Below are 22,596 nucleotides of genomic sequence, written 5' to 3' on the forward strand. Positions count from 1 at the left end.
TCATTTTAAACCAGTCACAAGTTTTAATGGTGTGTATTTAGGACAAATTGCTACACCATTCTAGTCATAAACATTTACACAAAATGACACAAGGGTCTACCTGAAAGCTAGAGCTGGCAAAATTCCGCATGATCCTACCTCCCAGCAGGAATCACTAACCTGCATGAAATCATGATTCTGCATGCTGCATTGAGAGCAAAGAGAATTCCAGTTATACCACCTAGACTGACTGAAAAAAGGTTTCCATTTCTCTGACAGCAAAATGTAATTCAGTAAGAGCCTAACACGACAGCTCTTTTGAAAAGGACATGGGGCTCAAGTAAAACCATCTGCTGCAGCTCCAAAATGAAGAGTTTGCCTTCCCATCTAGGATAGAGGCAGCTAACCTGCACATAATCTGAAAGCCATGTTCACAGTCCATTTTTAGCTTAAATAGCTTTGTGCCACATGTGCAATGAGGAAAATCACCTGCAACAGAAGAGCAAGACTGACAGCTAGATTGGTAGCACTAAAAAAACTGGTTCAGCTCAATCCACCAGAACTCATCTGTCAATATCTTTTCTTCCCATGTTTCTTTCAACAGTTAGTAAATCCAGTTCAAATTTGGCCAGAACTTTTCCACTCACGTACTTGCATAGATATAACTGATTTTAAAGGACTAAAATTATCCTGACAATCTCAGGTAACACAAATTTCTCTCAAACTGAGTGAAAAACATGAAAAAAAATTCATTCTTCTCCCAAACTGTGAGTATTATCATCTCACTATGATGTCAGCTAATTGTAACACTGTTCTGCCAAAAGGTTAGACAACATTCTTGCGGTTATTTCCGAATTTCTTTTCTCAAAATTTCTTTAACTTAAATTTTTAACCTGAGACACCATGAAATACCAGTACTAAATTCCATAATAAATTTTCATGAGATGTTGTTTTTCTTCAGTTTAGTTGCTAGCACCCTGCACACCCTTCTGGTCACAAGCTACTAGTTGAAAAGAGTCCCAGGTTTAAGACTCATCCATTCCTGAAGAATTTCAGATTTTATCTAGGAAATAAATACTAGCTTCAAAAGAATTTTCTCCAAAAATACTCTTGGGAAGACTATGATGAATATCCTAGTCTGCTTAAGACTCTTTTCAAGAGCCACAAAGTCAGAGTTCAAGTAGTCTGAACCAAAGGATATTCAGAGACTGGGTATACCATCATAAAATAGCATCAGATATTTCTAGGACATTCCTACCAGACATGACAAAAAATTTATAACAATCTACTGACCCAATGAGATGCAGAAGTGCCTGCGTAAATGCTTCTTAAATAATGAATTATGTGGGAATGCAGTCTATGAATTCAAGAACTAGAAATGGAAAGCTGAATATTAAGGAATGGTGACCCACGGTGACCCGTAAGAATGATGGCCTGGCATCACTGAAGTCACATTTCCCACGGCAGCCACTGATGACTGTCCTACACCTAGTTTAAACTCCCCTCTCCTGTTACTCCTTGTAGAAGCATGAAAAAGGGATACCTTTGCTCTTGCTTATTTTGGACAGTGACTGTCTGAGTAGCCTAAAAGCAGTCTTCTGGATTCAAGAGGACACAGTCTCTGAAGAATCTGGTCAAGGGAGAGGTTTTTTCTTCCTTGTTTGCTTTTTAAGCAAGTATATAGTCATACTGTACTAATATCTGAATGAATATTTGATTGGTCTTTCCTGCTCTGATTATGTAGGTAGATGGTCAAACTGGTGCTTGTTTAATTTGCAAAACTTGTCTCTATGACTTTGCCAGGAAAAAGATTGAATAATGGGGATTTAGAGGCCACTCTAAAAAAAATATTTCAATCTTCATTCTCAAGAAGGCTTTTCTCTTGTAATTGGAGCCAAAATCTCTCATGAAAAAGATTAACAAGGGATTTGGGGTCCCCTGAAGTTTTACTCCAGAGGAGTAAAGAGATCTATTGGCTCAAAAGACATTTCCCAGTTGCCAGTGACTGACGGACTTGTTTCTGACCCAATCTGCTAACTGGCTGCATGACTGCATTAACAGTTCAGAAAGGTGCAGAGCAACAAAGAGCATGCTGTTTGCCATGTACTGCTCATACAAAGTAACAAAAAATAGGATTTTAAATAGGATCTTAAAAAAGCCCACAGTACCCTTTTATGTACTTGAAAAGAAAAAAATAAAGTGAAATTATTACACTTTTCCTTCATAATTTCAAATTAAATAGCCAAATATTTGTTTTACTAGCTTAAAACAAAACAAAATACTAGCTTTTTCAAACATTTAAAAGGCAGTAGTTTTGCTACCAAAACTATAATTCTAAGAGAATATAAGAAGAGTCTTTTTAGGTTACCTTCCAATACATCTCTAAAGTATTTCACGTTCAGCTCCTTAAAACATGTTTTCATTATGTGCACCACACTGGTTTTGGGTCAGTTGTATCAACTTCAGAAATCATCTCCCAGTTTCTATCTTTAGAAATCAAGAGAATGACTAAAAATGAAGAGAAATGACATTCTGAATTTACTACTCTAAAAAGACAGACACAATCCACTCTAATTTCCTCTCATTAGCCTAACTGAAGGGGGAAAAAAAAAGACCGCACAGAGCAGCACTGTAATCTAACCAAGGCTCCAACAACCAAAACCAAACAAGCAGAAAGCAGACTACTTCTTGAGAGCAAAGATCTTTTCAGAGATCCAGGTCCATGAACGATGTGCTTTCTACATACAGAATTCTCAGGGAGAAAACCAAAAAAAGAGGGAAGCCTTGATCTGTCTTCCACGCAGATCATTTTACAGTCTGGTAGTCAGGGTAGATTTGGTTTTTTACCTGACAAGGCTTATGAGTCTGAACTGAACTGCAAGAAACAGAAGTCTATCAAGACAAGACATTACCTATGCTGGGAAAACAACATAAAACAAAACCAGCTTGTTCCTTCAAAGGAAAATTGTACATACACTGACCCACAGTACAGGATTTAGAAATCAACTATTGATATCTTTTATAGCTATGACTAAGCAATCTAGAAAGGGAAGACATCTTCTGAATGATTAGTCACTGAATCCAACCCATAGGTAAAGGCATTTCCTTCCATAATGGAGGTTTCATGCATGATTCTCAAGGACACAGAGCTCTGCTCACCTAAGTGCACAGGAAGGCACAGTGGCATGACTAGTATGGATACCAAACCAAGCAGGACACATGGATGAATCTGCAGGCATATTTCACTGGACCTGCAGTTGACTGGAAGTCCTGGTTGCCTCTGCATTTATATTGAAGCAAGGTCTCTGCCTCATGTCTCTTATTCCCCCCAACCACAGGCCAAGTAAAATGTGACTACGAATATCTTTCAGAAGTCAGATTTTGTTCACAGCAAAACTCCCCTGTTTAAAATCAACATTATCCTCAGAGATCAAACACAGAAAGAACGCTCTAATCTCCGTAAGAAAAGTAAACAAACCATATGGCAGAAAGTTTCAGCTAAAGCTGAACTATTCTTCTAACAAGGATTACTGCTGGCATGTATAGGACCTGTAGGATTTCATGTCACAAAAGCCTGCTTTGTTCAACAGATGTAACCTAAACACTTGCACTCTTCTAACAGGATGACATGTAGGTAAAAAACACTAATTCCAAAACTTTCATATCTTCATGCATTTCACGTTTTTAGAATATATTTTTCTTTGTAATATTATTACTTAAATTTAAATACAACACAAATACCTAAGCTTGGTATCATTTAATGAAGTATCTAAAAAGTGTTCATACTAAAAAGTTAAAATTTGATTGGAGCTCAGCAGCTAAGTACTTGGGAAAAAGCACAGTGAAACATCCATCCACTAACTGCTGGGCACTTCAGCAGATACAAAGAATCTCCCTTCTTTTAGTTCATTAATTTAAATCTGCTGACTCATCTATTCTATGTATCCAGTATTAAAAACCAAACTGGGAACCAAGAGCAGCACTAAACCTTAGGGTGTTATTTTTTCTTCCAATATATTAATAATTAAAATATTGAAGGACATTATAAACACACTCAGTTGATTCAGTAACTGAAGAACACTTTTTTTTTTCAAATAAACTTGATGAGTTTGAAGGGATTTTTTTGTTGTTGTTCTAACAACAATACTTAAAACTTCACAAGATGTAGAAAGTGAGGGTCTTGTAAACCTTTAATCTAATTCTTCTTTCCATCAAAATGCAGCTGGATGTAATAATGAATAAAACAAATCAGAAGGCATAACTCACCATTTTCGTAATCAAAATACACAAAGAACTGTAATCAATGCACAGAAGCTATACAATGCCATCATAATGATCACCAGTTATTACAGATAGAAAGCATCCTCCTAGCTAGCGCAAATTATACTAAACAAGAATAAGATCTTTTTCTGGAAAAAAATTGAAAAATAGAAATGCAAAAAACCAGATTAAAATTCATTGCCTAAATATGAGTGCCCAACTTTGATGATTAAATAAATTATATTTTCATTATCAGTTAAGACACAGAAACAAAGGACTAGAAACAACTTCCTAAATCTGGAGTCCACTTTGCAGCTATCACTGACAAAACACACAATCACTTCAAAACAGAGTACAGTCAGTCTTAGACCAGGTATTTGTCATCACAATTCCTACTGGAAAAATGCCCCAGGAACTTTTTTTTTTCCAGATGGTTTCAGGCCTTTTTACAGTTTAATATACAAATATTTACATTGTCAAACCAATCCACCCGCTCATTCCCTTCCTTGCTCACCTGGATTCTGACAAAGCAATTGTATTTTCATTCAGATTTCTTTTAGCATCACACAGTTGAACTCCTAATCTGTGAGTCCTTCTCTGAGTCAGCTGCAGCTTGACTTTACCTGTCTTGAACTGTGGAGCACCAAAAGGGTGTGCAGTACCCCATTTAATGTCTCAGCAGCCCCTCTGTGGCCAACTGCTCTTCATGTAAGACCAGACCTGTGCCCAGAAGTTTTTCAGTTACTTCACCTTGGCAGTTTAGAGATCTCACCATCACCCAACTCCACCCTGTAGAATTTTCAAATTAGATGCTCCTCCTTTGAGGAAAAGATACTCTGATCAAATACAATCCCACGTATGTTAACTTCCACTTTTTACTTTTAAATCTAATTTTTTTAACTTATTACTTCAATTCCCATGGTTCTTAAACTCTCCTTGCACAATCTTCCTGTGTACTAATTAAACCTCCCAATATTCACCAACGGTTTCATCACCATAATTTTAAAATTTGCCTAAGCAGATAAGATACTAAGATACTTCCTGTCTAGGAGACCAGTTTTCTTATCAAAACGACCAGATTAGCATGACACCACTTGGAAAACCCATTTTGCATTTTAACATTTCTCCTTGGTTTCCACCATCCTTTCAAACTTCTTCTGAAGCTTCACCAATAGCCCTCCATACTTTAGAACTGGACATAACAATTTTCACTTTTTTAAAACATCAGCATTGCTGATGTACCTGCTATAGGAGATATCTATTTGCAAATGATGTCACTCCTACTAACAAGACTGCCTCAGACATCTGAAAGTAAGTGTCAATTTCTGAGTAGACTTTTCTAAAATCCTGCAATGGAGATCTCTGAATTGAATTTACTGAATTATGCAATCTGTATGTATCACAGTCTCTTGGCAATTCGTAATTCCAAATTATCCTTGTCCCTTACAATTTGGATTTGGTTTTTTTTAATCTTTCTGGGTTAAAAATCACTGTCCTTATGGAAAGTGATTTTTTAGACTTTTTTCTGGTGAGTGCCAAGGATTGAATATCTGTAAATATCTGTGCTATTTCCTCTGAGATTGTAACTACTATTCCTTGGAGCTGACTTTGAAACCATACATTCTAGCAAATCAGCCTCAGATCATTCTCGGATCTTTTTTTTTTTTCATACCAAATGGTTACAACTTTTTCCTCGTTTTTCAATCTGCATGTTTCTAATACCTCTCTTAAAAGCACACAAAGTCCCAAACTGTTCTTGTTTTAACAATTCTCAGCTAAGGTTCACCTTTTGATTGGTAACATGACACTCTTTCCTCAGTTCTTCCTGCTGTTTGTTGCAGGCTCTCTGCTTATTCCTAGCAGCCTTTTTGAGGTACGTGTCCATGCAATAACATCAAATCCTTCAAGTTTTCTGATGTCTGAAAGACTCCAATAGTATTAACATTTTTCATTAAAACAGATTCTCTTTATATTCAAGGCAGAGCAAGCCCATTTAGACAAAATTTTAAATTACTTCCTTTTGAAATCCTAAACTTACACCAGATCCATGAATTTTAAACAAAACTCTATGTAGGGTTTTCCTCTTTTGCTATATATGCAGGCAAATTTGCATGACTAAACAAAGGCTAGATCTAGCATTTATTTTATGTACAGTCAGCACACCCATTTCTTCTGTTTTTCCCAAATTCTGAGTTATTACAGTTGGTAATTTCTATCTTCAATGTGGCCAGTCTGAGTTTCTACTATAGATCTTGCAGTCAAAAGGTCTCCCTGTATCCTTCAACTTAGATTAAAGGCTATACACAACACTAAAGAAAATCATGAGTCTCCAATCATCTGGACAGCCTAGTTCCTTCTTTGGAAGAAATTAAGGTAGATCTATGCAACAGTTTTACAAAATATTTTAAATAATATATGGACTGCACACTTTGATAAACAACTTGTTTTTAAAGAATGAGCCTCTCTTTTTACAGCAACACCCAAAGTTTATTTGGGTGGATCTTCCACGTGGACATTATCCTACATTGAGTATGTGTCTCTGGTCTCTTCCTTGTATGGACATTTCTCAAATACACATTACTTTTAAACATGCATGAGTTAATTACATTTTTGTCCATGAGAAATTTTTCTCTTCCAGATTAGGCCTTTCCCTTATTCCCTTTGAAAAGAACAGCAAGTATTTCAAATGTATTTTATGGTTTCTTTGTGGGTGAAGAAAACATTGCAAAGGTGATTATTCCAGGCAGGGTATCAGGTATAACAAAGGAGCCACTGAAGGTGAAATAGCAGAGGAATCAGAGTATGAGAGAAAGGAAGTGTGGTATTCCACTATCAATTGCCACAATTAAGCAAACACAGCTATCAGTTAAGAATGAAGATTTTAAGACCTTGAACAGAAATTTACTTCTGTGAAGACAGCTTCCCCCTTAACCTGGCAGCTTCCCAACTACTGTGTAAACCTAAGTCTCATTCTGCATTCTTCAGCAGTTAGCTGGTATTTTTAGAGTCACACTGGTCAAAGTCTGTTCCGGGACACTCAGAGTAAATCTGGGTTTAACTTTCAGTGAGCAGCTCAACTCTTCATTGCTTTGAAAAGCAGAAAGTTAAGATATCACATATAACAAAGACTATAAGAATAACATATGATGAATATGGAGGTGTAACACCTAGCTCACAGAGTCAATGTTGCAAAGCCACTTGATTTTCATAATGTACTTTCCAGGGCTCCAGATTCCAGAAAGACGAACTAGCTGACACTCAGCACCAAATTTACTCTGTGTGTGAGCATTGGACTCACCAAACCTTTCCAGAGCACAGACAGCACCACTGATACCTGCCATAGCCACCACATCTTCTAGTCCTACTGGGCTAGGGAGTTCTGCAATGGCATGCAGAAGGAGTGGTACTGAGATCATGGTAAATCCTACAGAAATTCATAGCTCTTGTAGAGCTGGCTCCCCCATGGTGTCTCTCTGTAGCCTGAGTTATGGGAACACAGTGCAAAATTTTCAAGGTTTATCCAGCAACATTTCTGATCCAGCATAGATACAGCACTTCATGTAAGAGAAGTAACTGCACTGTTATCCCTGAGAGCTACACGCTCACAAACCTGGGATTTTATATCTGTGCTTAGGTAACCTGCTCCCTAGTAGCCAACTTCTGACTGCATGACATAATTTAAAGTGGGGTTTGTGTTTACAGGGCAATTTCTGCAGACTACAATTAATTAAATTAGTGAGTAATTGAACAATGAATAACCAAAACTTGTTTCCTGGTAAGAACACATTATTTCCAAATGATAGCTTGATCTCCAAATGCTGACAAATGTCAAACAATTATTAGTATTTAGAATTTTTTTGGTGCTGCAGCCTAAGCACATGTATTAAAATGTTTGGGGTTTTTTCCTAATCATGAAGACTTTTAAAAAATGTAGATACCCAGGTAATCCAGCTAGTTAACCTTTACTAATTATTTCTTTCAGAACTCCAGAATAGGCACTGTACACCACAGCATCTGAGATTAAAATGCACATAATATAACAATACCCACACTGCCATACATTTAATTGGTTCACAAATGTCATTACTCTTACAGAAAACATTTCTAAAAGACAGATTTATACTTATTATACAAGATTAAAATTAATTTAGCTACAGAAATTAATTTCAAATTCAAGTATGACCGCCAGTCATCTTGCAATGACCTGACAGTCAGAAATAAGTGTTAATTCCTGACATTCAGAAGAGTGTTTACAACACTGCTTAATGCCTGGTGGCAAGAGCATGGGAAAGGAAGCTGAAGGTAGTCTTCTTCAAACAGGTGACTTGCACTGTTAAGGAATGAGACCCTTAAATTATTATTCTTGCTTAGACTATCTCCCAGTAGAATGAGAAGAAAATATTCTAGAGAGGATATGAGATTATTAAAAAATCATGACAGAACTACACCTACTGCTCTTGTGAGCAAAATACAAGACACCTCCTAAAGAGGAAACAATGTGTAGTTTAAGTAAAACTAGTTTCAAGTTGTGCAAAATAAATGGCATGTAAGAACCAATGTTAACCACCCATTTATATTTGAGAACAATATCCATTGCAAACAACTATTCCTCAATTTTACACCAGGGAAAGTCCTTATAAACACCAACATCAGTAGCATCATTTATCATTGGGGCATATGCAACACTAAATAAGGAGGTCTAATCATACAGTACCTTGCATTAAGGTTTCAAAACCCAAGCTCTAACATTTTATGACCTACTGGGAAGTAGATACAATCTGCAAAGCAACAATATCGGATATGGAAAGCTAATTAAGAGATCTACTACTACATAAAATGAAAACCTCCCATCACAACCATCTTCACTGACCTAACACCAACTGTTTAGATTACACCCCCATTTACAAAGTTTTTGTGCAGAAAACTGTTATTGCTGGAGTGTAGACACTCACACCTTCTGGATGTTTTTTCTCTCTGACAGAGAAAACTAATCTAACAGGGTGAACAGTTTGGCAGGAATCAGCAGCAGCAGCTAGGAAGTGCATATAGCAAATGAGCAGAAGTGAAATGAACATGCCCAGGGCAAAGACAGTATTATAAGGGCTGAGACAGCAGGCTGAGGGTGGCCCCCAACACAGCCACATTTGGCCTGGCTGTGTTTCCTTCCAAGACAGACCCCCAGGAGCTACATGCCTTCCTAAGTCCAACTAACAGAAGACATTGTCTGAGCAAAGTTATCCAAGGGGGCCATGTAAAGAACAGCTCTGGTCCTAAGCCCAGACTCAAAGAGCTGGGAGCATAGGGAAGAGTTTCCAAGAGCGCCTTTTCCAGCTGCAGCCATGGATGAGGACTGGCAGGGATGTGATCTCAGCTGCAGAAAGGTAAGAATAGGAGAGCCCAATCTGCCATTCCAAAGGATTGCTACGATGTCATGATTGCTGTGTCATGATACTCTCTGTGGTATCCATGCTGCAGAAGTCTCTGATTCCTTTCAGTACTCCTTCTACACTTGAACATTTAATCTTCAATCTAAAACTAGTTACACAGGAGTGATAAGCTTCAGAGTCAAATCAGACAGGAAAAAAATAAAGCATAACCGAAGGAGACTATCTAATTTTGGGGAATGCACATTCAAAATTGTTACTCAGAATTAGATTATTAAGTACAAACACCGATTATCCTTCACCCTGATCTCCAATGCTCTTCATTCTGCAATTACCCAAACCTTTAAAATGGTGACACCAAGGAAAAGGGCATAATCTCAGGCTGACAAGTTGCTGTGATGCATCCCTTCTAATGATGAGATGTAATATTATTTTATTTGCCTGAAAATGCCTTAAGCCATTGTTTAAGCACTACAAATTTACATGGGAGGCAGCACTGAAAGAATAACATAAACATGCATTTAAATACTAACACTAAAGCACGATGATGACAATTAACAGTTAAGTTCTTGAGCAAAATTTTCCAGTTATGTTTAATACAGAGTCATTTTTTTTCATCAATAAAAGATACTTATTAAAAAATGCTAGTAGAAGTTTAAACTCTACTATTTTAACAACTTCCCAAGAACATAAGTAAAATATATGAAGAACTACCTGTTCTGTCAAGTGCTGGCAATGCTGTTCTCTACTGAAATAATTGTCAACTAATTTAAACAGGAACTTTCATTCTTCAGACTGCAGGTTAAAAAAATTATCATCATCTTCAAATGAAGACAATCAACTGGTGAAGCCCCATTTAAAATGGGTTTCAGATATTCACTTAAACTGAAACACTGAGGAGTACATACTCTAATTCCAACACGTTTTGCATTATTACAACTACTGCTTTCAAGTCTAGACTTAACTGAAACTTCAGAATTACTGCAGCAGTTATTTTTTATCTTTTTTTCATAATGATATAGAATAGTAGCACAAAACCCATTTTAAAAATAACTGGCTTTCCACTGTGAATTTTTGCAATATAGTCCTCTAGACTTGGGGAACACTGCCTTTTTTGTAAGATTCTAAGATACACTCCATTCATCTACCCTCTCTGCATTTTAAACTGCATTTTAAGAACCTCTATTCACCCTGCCACCATGGGAAAGGAAACAACAACACACAGGAACCATGAATTTCAGAAACCAAATTTCAGTATTTGTCACTGTTTTACTATGCACAGATGTTGGCAAGTAACTTCAGTTTGGCCATATGTAACACACGAATACTTGCTTATGTCCAAAGACCAAGAATTAAAGGTCAAGAAGTGATTTAAAACAGGTATAGTCATATACTTCTTAAGCTGTTTTTTTCCATGAAATAGGGAGGTTGTGTCTTCAAAGCTAATGCCTGGCTAGAGTACAGAGAAAACACATTCCTATTTTTCCTTCCTGCAGTTTAACACCTGAAAGAAGCTCAATTAATTTGTTTTATAAAGCATTATTTATTAAAGATATTTAATACACCTTCTCATTTACAGTCATGTTAAAACATGTAAATAAAAAGGCTTTGAGTTCAGGACAACTGGATCAAATTTAGCCAGGGTCTTTCCTGTCATCATCTTTTATTCCAATGAAAGCTAGTTTGAAAAGAGAAAGGTACAAAACTGTTTTGGCCATACAATTATGGGAATACTGCTATTATTCAAGGTTCAGGAAACAGGAAGAATCACAAAAATTACTTCCTTACCTACATTTGATAGAAATAAAGGAAAGATCTTCTTGATCTCTAGGATAAATCCTTATGATGCCAAAAAATTGGATGGTTTGAATCCAGGATATTAAAACAGTTCTATCTTTTGAAGTAGAAATTTGGGGTTGGTTTTGGTTTTTGTTTTTTTTTTTTTTAAATATTGATATCCCTTACAAGTCTAGAGAACAACAATGCTATCTGTTTTACTCCACTCCTCATTCCACTAGCCTAAAACCAAATATATATACCTCTTACACTGAACTGGGCTATGCAGTTGTTTTGCATCTTTTGTGATTCCTTTCTCTCACTCATGTTGGCAAATCTTCAGGAGTTATTTTGGGAAGTAAAAGACCTTGGGAACCTTTAACAGCCAAACAGATTACAGTATTTTTCATATGTCCTGAAAACTGCCTTTAAAATTTGGAAATTTAATAGAAAAAGTTCATATTATAAAATGTGTAAGTGAAAGTTAGAAAAATATGAAGCACAATATTACAGTACCACCATAGTTAATACTAAAACAAATCAAAGTGTTTGGTGAGAGCAGTGCTGAGTTTGAATCATAGAGAAGTCACTTACACATTAATATCTTGTATACAAGATATTAATGTATGGTGAAAAAAAGAAACTAAACAGGAAATCCACTCTCATATTTATACAGGCTACTTTACATAACAGCAGCAACTTCTGACTTTATCCAGGTAAGGCAAGGAGGAAAACAACTTGCTTTTTTCTTTAAAAGATGTGTCCACAGGCAAGTAGCAAGTTTTATTTGACATGTTCAAGGGTTTGGCTCTTTTGGATTATTACTGGAATATCCTTTGTCATAAACCACACAGCTTCAGATTCTGTTGACAATACTTCAATGCACTCAGAGATCTAACAGATATATTCCCTCTAAGAAAACCACATGTTGTTACATTCAACCAGACAATTTTTCTACTGCCAGCTCTCCAAAACATGAACATACACTATAAAAAGTATTTACTAGTAAGGAATAAACACATTTCAAAAAAGAAGAAAGGTGCAGACTTGCACACTGCAGATTTATCCTATGATATCAAAAAGTTTTTCCCCTCTTTTCCTCTTTTTTTAGCACCTTAAGAATATATACATAATATTAACGATTTCTCACCTATTCAGTAACAGTACTAGCCAAATTCTGCTACTGGCACTGAGAGTTTCCTAACAACTAAAAATCCTCAAATTCACTTAAAAGAGAATACCATATTATTGAAAGTTTCAGTCCTTAAAAACACAGGGTGTTGCTATAGAACAAAAACCTTTAACAGTATACAAGAAAGAAATGGTAGAAAACATGATGATGGGAGAAAAAACAAACTATGTTGCTTTCATTCATGTAGTAGTGATGTCAGTGCCTGCAATGGTAGCTGCTCTGACCTGTAGAGGCTCAAAGCTGGAGTGTTTTCACAGAAATCTCCTTCATAAAAGAACCTCTAGCAAATTGCTAAAATTTCCACACAAAATGGCTTAAAAGGATAGCCAGTTCAAGGCATCTATAATGAAAAAGGCTGAAAGGAGGTGGGGAAGGGACAGGTGTCTTAAAAGAATAACATCTATCCACCAGAATCATAAGCAGTCTCCAGAACAAGTATATTCATGAAACAATCCAAGTCAGACTGCAGAGCCAAAGACAAACACATCTCCTGCACTGGTGAGAAAAACAACAGGATTAAACCTAGAGCCTAAGCTCACATCTTACAGCAGTGGGAAATGGCTTTGAAAAACTGACAAAAAAACTTAATCAAGCCACTTCCCCAAGACTTGCATACAGATAACAACTATAAATAGCTGGAGTAGCATTATTTAACAAGCCACCCCAAAATGGTCCATGTCTGAAAAGGGAACATTTAATATTTTTTTTTTTTCAAGCCCTCCACTATTACTGCAGTAGACCACCAGTTCAGCAATCAATTTTCTATATACTATTATCACCATATAGACTACAAACATGTCTTTAGTGTCCACACATCATGTACTAAAATGCTGAGAACAAGCGGGGAAACAAAGACCAAATCCCACCCCATGGCATGGAACTATATTCCAAATAGTATAAAAACAGCTCTAGTTTTGAGGGTGTGGGGGGGTAGACTGAGAGGAGCTTTGGTAACCTTTTTTCATTTGCAAGACTGAAGAAATAGAGTATCTTATTACTCTCGCCCGCTAGAAAATGGTGCCTGTATTTCAGTAAAATAAAGCTGTTGACGTGTGCAATTGTGGTCATTATTAGGGCGATCACGTTGTTTTCATTCATTCATTCAGGATTTGCTAAAGGATGTCAGCTTCTGCAGCAGCAGCTGGCTTGACCTGGAGGAGGGGGAACGAATTCTTTGCAGTGCATACAGATTACAGGGTGCACTTCTCGACGGACCGTTTATGATTTTATACACTGCACTCATTAAACCAAATCAAGCTCTGTGCGCTGCTGACGCAGTTCACCAGGAGGCAAGCTCAAACAAGTTTAATGACAGAAAAGTCATTCAGTACTAATTTACAGTCTGATTTATTAAGGCTAAAATAGCCCACAGATGAAGAAGACTGAAACCACTTTCTAAAATTAAAATTTCCCCTCCAACAAAAAAATCTGTACACATTAATTAAGTACTTCACAGCTTTGCAGTATTTTTCTGGCTTGTAGGTAACTGCTTATACTCCTCCCTCTTCAATACACCTTAAGCGTAGGCTTTATACACTGCACCACTACAATGTTTTCCTCCGGGTTCCCATAATTAAATAATTTACTGCTCATCATCAGCACCATCACTACTCATCCACACAGATATTTTGGTTTTTCTTAGTTTCCCCTTAGCATTTTGCAAAGGTTTAAGAAGCAAGAGGGATATCTACATTTAGTGCTTCATACAGTCAGAAAAAGATGATCTTTAAAATTTTAAATAGAGCTTGAATGAATCAAAACCACAGAAGCTCACTTCCATTTTCAAGCACGCAAAACCCTCTGCAGAAATAGATTGCCTTTTTGAAAAATACATTACAAAGTATCTCTGGTCAGATTATAACACAATCAATTAGGTCATCTTTATAAGCAGATGCATTGAGAAAATTAACTCAATTTGTAACTATCAGTGACATTTTGCTCATTTGTAAAATGCTGCCCCTGACTTAAGACGATTCTGATGATAGATCTGCCCAAGTTACAAATACTACAGACAGCAAGTGTTTACTACACATTAAAACTGAAGAGGAAAGAACATAAGATTCCACTGCTACAACATATGCTGGCACCCAACGCAGACCACAATTTGCCACAGAAATCACACAGAGTAAGACTTATGGAAGGGACAGAAAAAGCAAGTGGTATTGAACCACAGAAAGCGCTCCCAGGAAGAGATGATGTGTGATACCTGATAGCTACAGCAGGACAACATAAAAAGTGCATTTAGTCCAATTTATTCAACTATACAAGTGATGGGGGAAAGCAGAAGGGAGTGGGGGAGGTAAGATGGCCACTGCCACTTGAACACATTCAATAATTTAACAGATAACCTGACGCAGGTTAAGTTGGACTTGCTGGGAATCAATTTTGCATTTTAAACTTTACAGGCCTATTTTGGCTACACTGGGGGTTGGTTTGTTGTGGGTTCTGTCTGGTAGAGTGTTTTACAGTCTCAAGGATTCAGTAGTAAATATCACAAGGAAACTGACTCGTTTTTAAACACCTCAATGTGGGAATTTCCTTGTTTTGGAGGCTGTGCTTGGAAACATCACATCTTTTAACCTATGATCTTACAAAAACGCAAGTCTTTTAAGAAACCGAGCTCTGCAGAAAGGAAGAGCATTTGAGGCTTGGTTTTAACACACACTTCAGAACTGGGTTGTGATACCACAGATATAAATCTAACTCATTATCACCCCTACTATATAGTTGCAGTTGGAGACAGGGAAGCGGGTTAATTTTAGGCTCGTTTCCCTATTACATAGCTCCGCTGCCAGAGCCGAGCACAAGGGCAGAGGCGGCAGGAGCACCGCCGAGAGAGCCCCGAGCGCGTCCCCCCGTCAGGGGAACCCCGGGCTCGCCCCCGCCCCGCTCCGCCCGAGCCCGGCGCGGGGGTGTTCTTCCTAAGCAGGATTCTCACCTTGCCCGAGAAGGAGGATGACATTTCAGGGGTCGCCTCCTCCCATCCCGGGGGAGGGCGGCGGGACGAAGTGCTTTTTCCCCCCGCTTCCTGGCAGAGCAAACCCGGGCACGACACCTGTCCCGGGGCTGGGGGATTTAGGGCTCACCCTCGCCCCCCGACCCGCTCCCTAAGGCTCCGGCGGGGCCCCTCCCGTCGGGCCGGGAGTCCCGCGCTGTCCCACCCGCGCTGGCCCGGAGGAGAAGGCAGGGCGCAGCCCGACAGCGGGAAGCAGAGCCCAGGGTGCGCGGAGGCTGGGCGGCCCCGGCCCGGCCAGCACCCCCGGGGGCAGGGAAGCGAGACCGGCTTTCTCCCGGTGCTTTACCTCTGTACACCGGGGAGCTGGGGCTCCGTCTCTCAGGTGAGCTGCTCCTCCTGCTGCCGCCGCTCTCCGGCGACCGCCGCTGCCTGCCCTTCACCCTGCCCGGCTCCGCTCCGCCGCCGCCCGCTGCCAGCGGCGGCGTCGCGCTGGGCGGCGGTGGGGGGCTGCCTCCGCCGCGACCCCCGCCGCCGCCCCCCGGCCCCGTGTTGCTGCCCACCGAGGCGGAGGGGGACCGGGTCGGGCTGTGCTGGTTGCCCCGCAGGAGCTGGTACGGGACGGTGGCTCGGATAGGCTGGAGCAGCCGGCTGCTCCCCGCCGAGCCTCCCCCGGCGCCGTTACCGGGGCCCCCGGCCGTGGCGGCGGTGGGGGACCCGGCGGCGCCGCGCCTCATCCTTTGCGGCGGGGGCTGGTGGTGGGACGGGGGGGTTTGCGAGGAGCTGGACGAGGACATGGCGGGGATGCAGAAGACCCCCGCGGGTCACTCGTTCCGGTGGCTGCGGGGGACCCGAGCTCGGCCCCCAGCGCCCCGCATGCACCGGCCGCGGGGAGAGGAGAAGGAGGAGGAGGGGGGAGGGATGGAGGGAGGGGGCGGGGCGGGACAAGAGCTGCACGGCCCTAGGGAGTCTCCGCGCCGCCTGCCCAGCTGCCCCCGGCGCTTCCTATCGGCGACGGCGGCTGCTGCTTCCACGCCAGGCTCTGGCCATCGCTGCCCGCCCCAGCGTCGAGAGCACCGGGGGCGCTGCTGAGCCCAGCGGCCGCTCACATCGTACAGCGCTGCCGGCTCAGGGCGGTCGGCGGCAAGGCACGACGAGGGGACACGCAGCCGGAGTGGGGAGGGGAGGAGGCGCTCGCAGCCAGCTCTTGCTCCAGCTCTTGCTCCTGCCCCCGCCGGCGCCCGGGAGCCGCTACCAGCACCATCCGCTCCCCACGCCGTCCGCCCTCCGAATGGCACCGCGCAGCCCCGGCGCCCGGCCGCGGCGGGCAGGGGTGGCGAACGCGCCAGCCCATTGGACGCCGCCGCAACAGCAGCGCGGGCTCCATTGGCCAGAGGCGCTGTCGCTCGTGGCTGTGAGCCAATGGGAGCTGGCGGCGCGGCGGGGGCGTGGCGCGGCGGCGGGGCGGAGGGGCGGGCCGGGGGAAGTGGGATGTGGCGGCTCCGGGGCGGGCCGCGCGCGCTGCCCGGGATGCGGTGCCCGTCCGGGAGAGCCGGGAGCGCTGCCCGGGAGCGCGGGGGAGCTCCGGGATGCGCTGCTGAGCCCAAAGCGGACTCTGCGGAGTGCCGGTGTAACACGGACTTGAGAGCCGCTGCTCTGGACCTGGTCTTGTGCTAGCTCTATTCCCAGAGGACTGTCTGCCTCTTCTCGCTTACTCCACTCCCATCCAGGGAAGGCTCAAAAACAGCCAGAATTTCTCGCAACAAAGTCTGTTCACGTCCATCAAATCTTGACAGCATTTTTACTTTCGTTAAAAAATCAAGATGTTCTTCAAAGGCTAAATAAGCGTGGTTTCATCATTTCCTTAAGTATATAGAATATTATTCTTTTTCTTAATGCACATTCAAAAACACCTCGTGGAGAATGTCAAGAGGAAAATTAAATGTTTTTCAGCGATATTTTTAGAAGGTGCATTTGTCCTAGGAAAAAGAGCTGCCATTAGATAAAATGATAACCTGAGACAATGAGAGACAAAATGAAGGTTAGGATGAGTAGCTTAATAACTAAGAAAATAAATGTCTGTAAGATCAGAAAGATAAGTTGAGCTGAGTCCATCAAGAAAACAGTGCTTATTTTGGATCTGATGCAAATGGGATGCTAATGGAGGAGAAGGGAAAATGCAGGGAGTCTTGCTATGAGGAGGAAGTCAGTTCAGTGTTGGCCTCTCAGACATTAGGAGAACAAAAAGGACATGGAATATACATAGAAGTAAAATTTTTAACAAGATACACTCTTATTTTAGATACCACCTATGAATCAGTAACCAATTAAAAGTGTCACAGAATTAGCTACATCCTTTGTACCATTTTTTGTTATATAACAAACACTTATTTTTGTTTTGCACACTTCTGATCACTGCACTTACATATTTCCAAAGCTGTCCATAGCTATCCTTATCCCTTGGTAGCACAGGAATCAGTCGCTAGTCCCAATGAGAAACTGTATTCTCAGAAAATGCTTCTATTCATGGGCTGTTAGGGAGACTTTGTTTGCACTAGCACCATGTGACACAGTCACCGTGGTTGTGTTACAGAAAGGGTTGCAATAATACACTGCACATCCACGTGAACACGTGCTCTGTCAACAAAGCCACTTGTATAAATTAATTTTAAGAAAAATCAGCAACCATGTGTTTTTCCATTAGTCCAGTCTTTTTGTTTTCTGCTGGCATGAGCCAAATTTGTTGATAAAATTGGGCTGAAGAGACTTTTTCCTCCAAGGATTTTGATTAATCACAGCTAAGAAGTCCATCTAGTTTATTCTTTTCTGCTTCACTGCACTGGGCTCAAAATGACTGGAAAGCATTCACCTGTAGTAGCCATCTGCCAGACAGTAATATCAGTAGTGTTTTAAACAGTAAGCACATTTTCCTATATCTGTACCTTTGTCAGATTACATTGCTGATACAGTAGTGTCTTACAGACCAAAAATCTTCTGGAGTCAGCTGAGAAAGTACACCTTTGACTAACAACATCTGATATATTCAAGCTATTGCCAGTGCTAAGGGTTATGTCAGACTAAATTAAGGCTGAACTGGTGTAACTCTTGAATTTGTTAAGATACTATTTTACAATGGCTAGATTTTACAATTTCTATGGTCTTATACCTCAAACAAGCAGGGTATTTGGATAGGAAGAATAGACATGTAAAGACAAGGTAAATGTCTGACAAAAAAATCCCACCAGCCCCAAAACAATACACCCACGCACCCCCCAAACCACAGGGCATGTGAAATATCAGTTGCAAGTCTGCATTTCCAAACAAGCTGAGGACCATGCCACAGCCTGACAGTCCAAACTGAAGCACCACTTCACTTGCCTTCACTGCAACCAGAGAACAGCCACATCAACAGATGTACTGGGGAGACTTTGCTCCCCAAAAGTTATTTTCATCCTAATTCCTTCTAAACTAGAGTTAGCATATGTATTACAACACCATGCCATGTGCCTAGGAAATGGTGATTTCAGAAAAGATGAAGAGTGTATTCTTCTGTATTTTAAAGTGGGATACCAACTGTTGAATTTTTCACTGTTTTTCATTTAGGTTCCAGCTAACTCAGGGAATACCATTACTGTATAATATCAAGAAGATATTACAGGGAAAGTGAAGTGAAAACTGAACTCCTATCTGAATCAGCATATCTTTCAGAAACCCATGGTTGCCTTAAATACCTTTATCAACTTTTAAAAAGCCACTTTAAAGGCATTTCTTACTTCTCTTTTCCACTTTAAGGAACTACCTTGTCAGGTGGCATGTGCTTAAAGGAGTTTATACTGGAGGTAACAGGTATTTCTGAATCTTAAATCCTTCTGGGAGACAAAGACATCCTTAACACAGCTTCTAGAAGAAGCATCCTGAGAGCAGTGGAAATTACACATGGCAGCAAGAGCACAACAGCAAGGGAGTGATCTCAAGGAGCAGGGCAGTGACAAGCAAGAGTGAAGCACTCTCATCTCTCCTACTATTATCAGTTGATAATGGCTTCATCTCCTGATGTCAGAAACAGATGTACATGAGTGCCATGAGCCATGGAAATGGAGAAGTTTTAAGCAGTCATTAGACACTATGCAATCCCATTCCTTATTTTGTTCCTACTTGAAGGCTTTAGAGAGGGCAAACTCTTCAAATCTGGACATACCTTTTGTTTCTCTCTCACCAGGTCAATACTCTGCTGCCAGTGTATCTACCTGCTTGCTTCATTTTTTTTATGTCTCTCTTATCTCTCTCTGTCTATGTTTTCTTTTCTGGCCTTTCCCCATTCCACTTAGAATCAAGTCCTTTGTGACTGTCTCTGAGGTATTCACACAGCATCTAACACAAAACACTAGTGAGAAAGGGTGAGTTTATCTTCAGGTATGTTCAGGTCCATTCCCTGTGTTTCAGTTATTTGTAATGAATATACAGTTGGGAATATTACATTTGGGAAGAGAGAAATAATAAGAAGTACTTACACCACAGTAATATTCTGAAAGAGATAATGAGCAGAAAGCATTATCTGTGGCCAAAAACTAGAATAACCTCTAATGACCCAAACTACAACTCTTAAATGACAAAACCAAGACTAAAACAGTCTTGCCACTGTGGACTTGGAGCATCCCCAGACAGGAATGGCAGCATCACCTGTACTAAGGGCCCCCATGTGAAATGCAACTGCTGCCTGGAGCTGAGCAGCTCTGCTGAAGCAGAAGTGGTCCATTTTCCTAGAAAATATCTGTTTCAAGCTGTGGAGATGTTGTTTTAATTTTTGGCCTGTTTTGCCTTTAAACAAAGTTCTAGCTAGAATAAGACAGTAATGGAGGGAAAATATATATGGAATTTTTTTTACTACAAGGATTTTTGACAGACAAACACTGCCTTCATCAACCACACTCCATCTTCTCACAGCTCCCAAAAATTTTGGTGCACAGATCTGATCTCAGATCAGCCAAGCACTCACTCTCTACCCCCAAGTCTCTTGGGACTTACCTTGCATTTGAGCCATTGAATTCTCCAGGGCTGCTGATACAACAACATTATCCCCACTGCTGGCTTTGTTGACACTAGCCAGGGAAGGGACTTCCAATTCATGATCATTTTCAAGGCTCTACATGCTCAAGTTATCTTCCAACAACAAAAGGAAACCCACTACTGAGGACTTACCTTAACACTGCTCATCATCCAGTTTAGGGTCAAGAATGTGGTCAAGTGTTAGATGTCTTTTTCTCGTGTCTTTTTTTCCTGGATATGGGAAAAATGCATTAAGTAAAGGGCTGTTAGACCTATGTATTTATACTGGGTCAACAGCAGTATTTATTCTGGGTCAAATTATGATTTATTAATACTCACAAACTGGAAAATTTCAGAATCAAGTTTACAATTGAATTTCATCCAGAAGGTATTAGTACTTTCTTTTTAGTCAAATGGTATTGTTAACAATATTTCATTCAGTGCAAAGGATTGTCACTAGGAGTGAGGACTGCATAATGAGCAAGCCAGGAAACTACAGAATAAGAGCCAGCTGTAAGATTTTCCCTTAAGAAAATTGAATACCATTTTAGATAATTGTCTTTTTTTTTCCTATCTGTCAGAAGTGTTTTTGTGATACTGAATAACTCACTTAAATCAGAACCTGCCCATTAACATTACCTTTGTTATAACAAAGTCTTATCTCATCTGGAATCAGACCTACCCCTACATTCTCTTCTCTTCTTCAAGAAAATAGGCCAACCACTTTGGACTTTGGAATTATGTTTTCCTTAGGCATCTGCTTTAACATAAAGACAAACATTCAACACACAGTTAAAATCACCAAACCTCCCTTCCAGCTCTGCATTTAGTCTGAAGATTTTCTTTCCATTCATTGGTACAGGTAATTCTATTCAACACTTTCCTTTAGCTAGCAAGTTAAGCATGTCAGACTGCATCCCATGGGAACCTGAGTTCTCTCCAGGCAGCAATCCTGCCCTACATTACTATTCTGACTTTGGTTACTTGACTCAACCAGCATCTCTATCTCCCTTCCCCAGTTCATCATCTGGAAAAAAGTCTGGTTTGCACAGCGGGGACTAAGCCCAAGTTCTTTTAAATGAGGGACTGAGGGATTTATTTTCCCTCTTTTCCATTTTTAGGTATTTGGTATGAGGACACTTTTGGACAAGTATGTGTGGTTGCCATTATCCAAAGTGAAACTGATTGGAACAGAGGTAAAATGGCTGGTATTCTAATAACCAAGCCATGTCAAATGTAATGGACACTTTTAGCAGTTCTTTACTATAATTTCTCTTGCCAGTCTCTTATCTAAAAGATATCAATAATAATAGCAAAATAATGGAACACTTCATGTTGACATAATAAAAGTAATTATTCCTTAAAATTGCTTCATGCTACATCATAGAACCAGATGTGAGGAAAAAAATTGTTTTCAGAGTACTTAGGTAGTGTATATTATGCACAGCAATAGTATCTTTAATGGAAAAGGCAGAAACAGTAAGCAAATGCTGTTAGCAATTTGAATATAATGATATTGTTATCTGTATTACCATTCACACCAGTATAATAAAAGAAAGGAGAAGCACCATTTCATGTGAGCAGTTACCTTGCTAAGGATATTAGGAAAGCACAAATGTACGGTATAGTACTTTGATTTATATGACATTAAACTTTTTAAATGAGCAGCATCCCCTTAACGAGGTAGATTTGAAGCCATTATGATCCATTAAAACAGTAATAAGTGTCTGATAGTAAGAGTCCCCAGCATCTTTCTATTAAGATTTCATGATTTGGTCTGTATCTGGTTTTGTGTTGTGTTTTTTGAACTGAATTAAGCATGAATGCCCCTGCCACACTGGTGCCCTAGCTGTCAGATTGGGCTGGGTTAATAAGGGTAGATTTTGACAATACTGGTTTAAAAGGCAAACTGAGGGTTAGGGAACTTGAACCTTCATTTCAGAGAGTCCTTTTCTGGGTTGCTTCCATCCCTTTAGTTATCCTACTTTACTGTTTCTGACAAATAA

The 22,596-nt window shown here is 40.3% G+C and overlaps 1 protein-coding gene across 4 annotated transcripts in view; it reads right to left on the reverse strand.

Moving 5' to 3' along the window:
- GLCCI1 (glucocorticoid induced 1) overlaps nucleotides 1-16,470 on the reverse strand; it is a 53,700-nt gene extending 37,230 nt beyond the window's left edge. For all 4 annotated transcript variants that reach the window (XM_079299432.1, XM_079299431.1, XM_079299434.1 and 1 more), the window contains exon 1: nucleotides 15,894-16,470. In XM_079299432.1, coding sequence (XP_079155558.1) covers nucleotides 15,894-16,341 — 448 coding nt within the window. In that variant the 5' untranslated portion in view covers nucleotides 16,342-16,470. The remainder of the gene's footprint in view (nucleotides 1-15,893) is intronic.
- Nucleotides 16,471-22,596: the final 6,126 nt, after the last annotated feature.

This window comes from Erithacus rubecula, assembly GCF_903797595.1.
Source record: "Erithacus rubecula genome assembly, chromosome: 3".
Lineage (NCBI taxonomy): Eukaryota > Metazoa > Chordata > Aves > Passeriformes > Muscicapidae > Erithacus > Erithacus rubecula.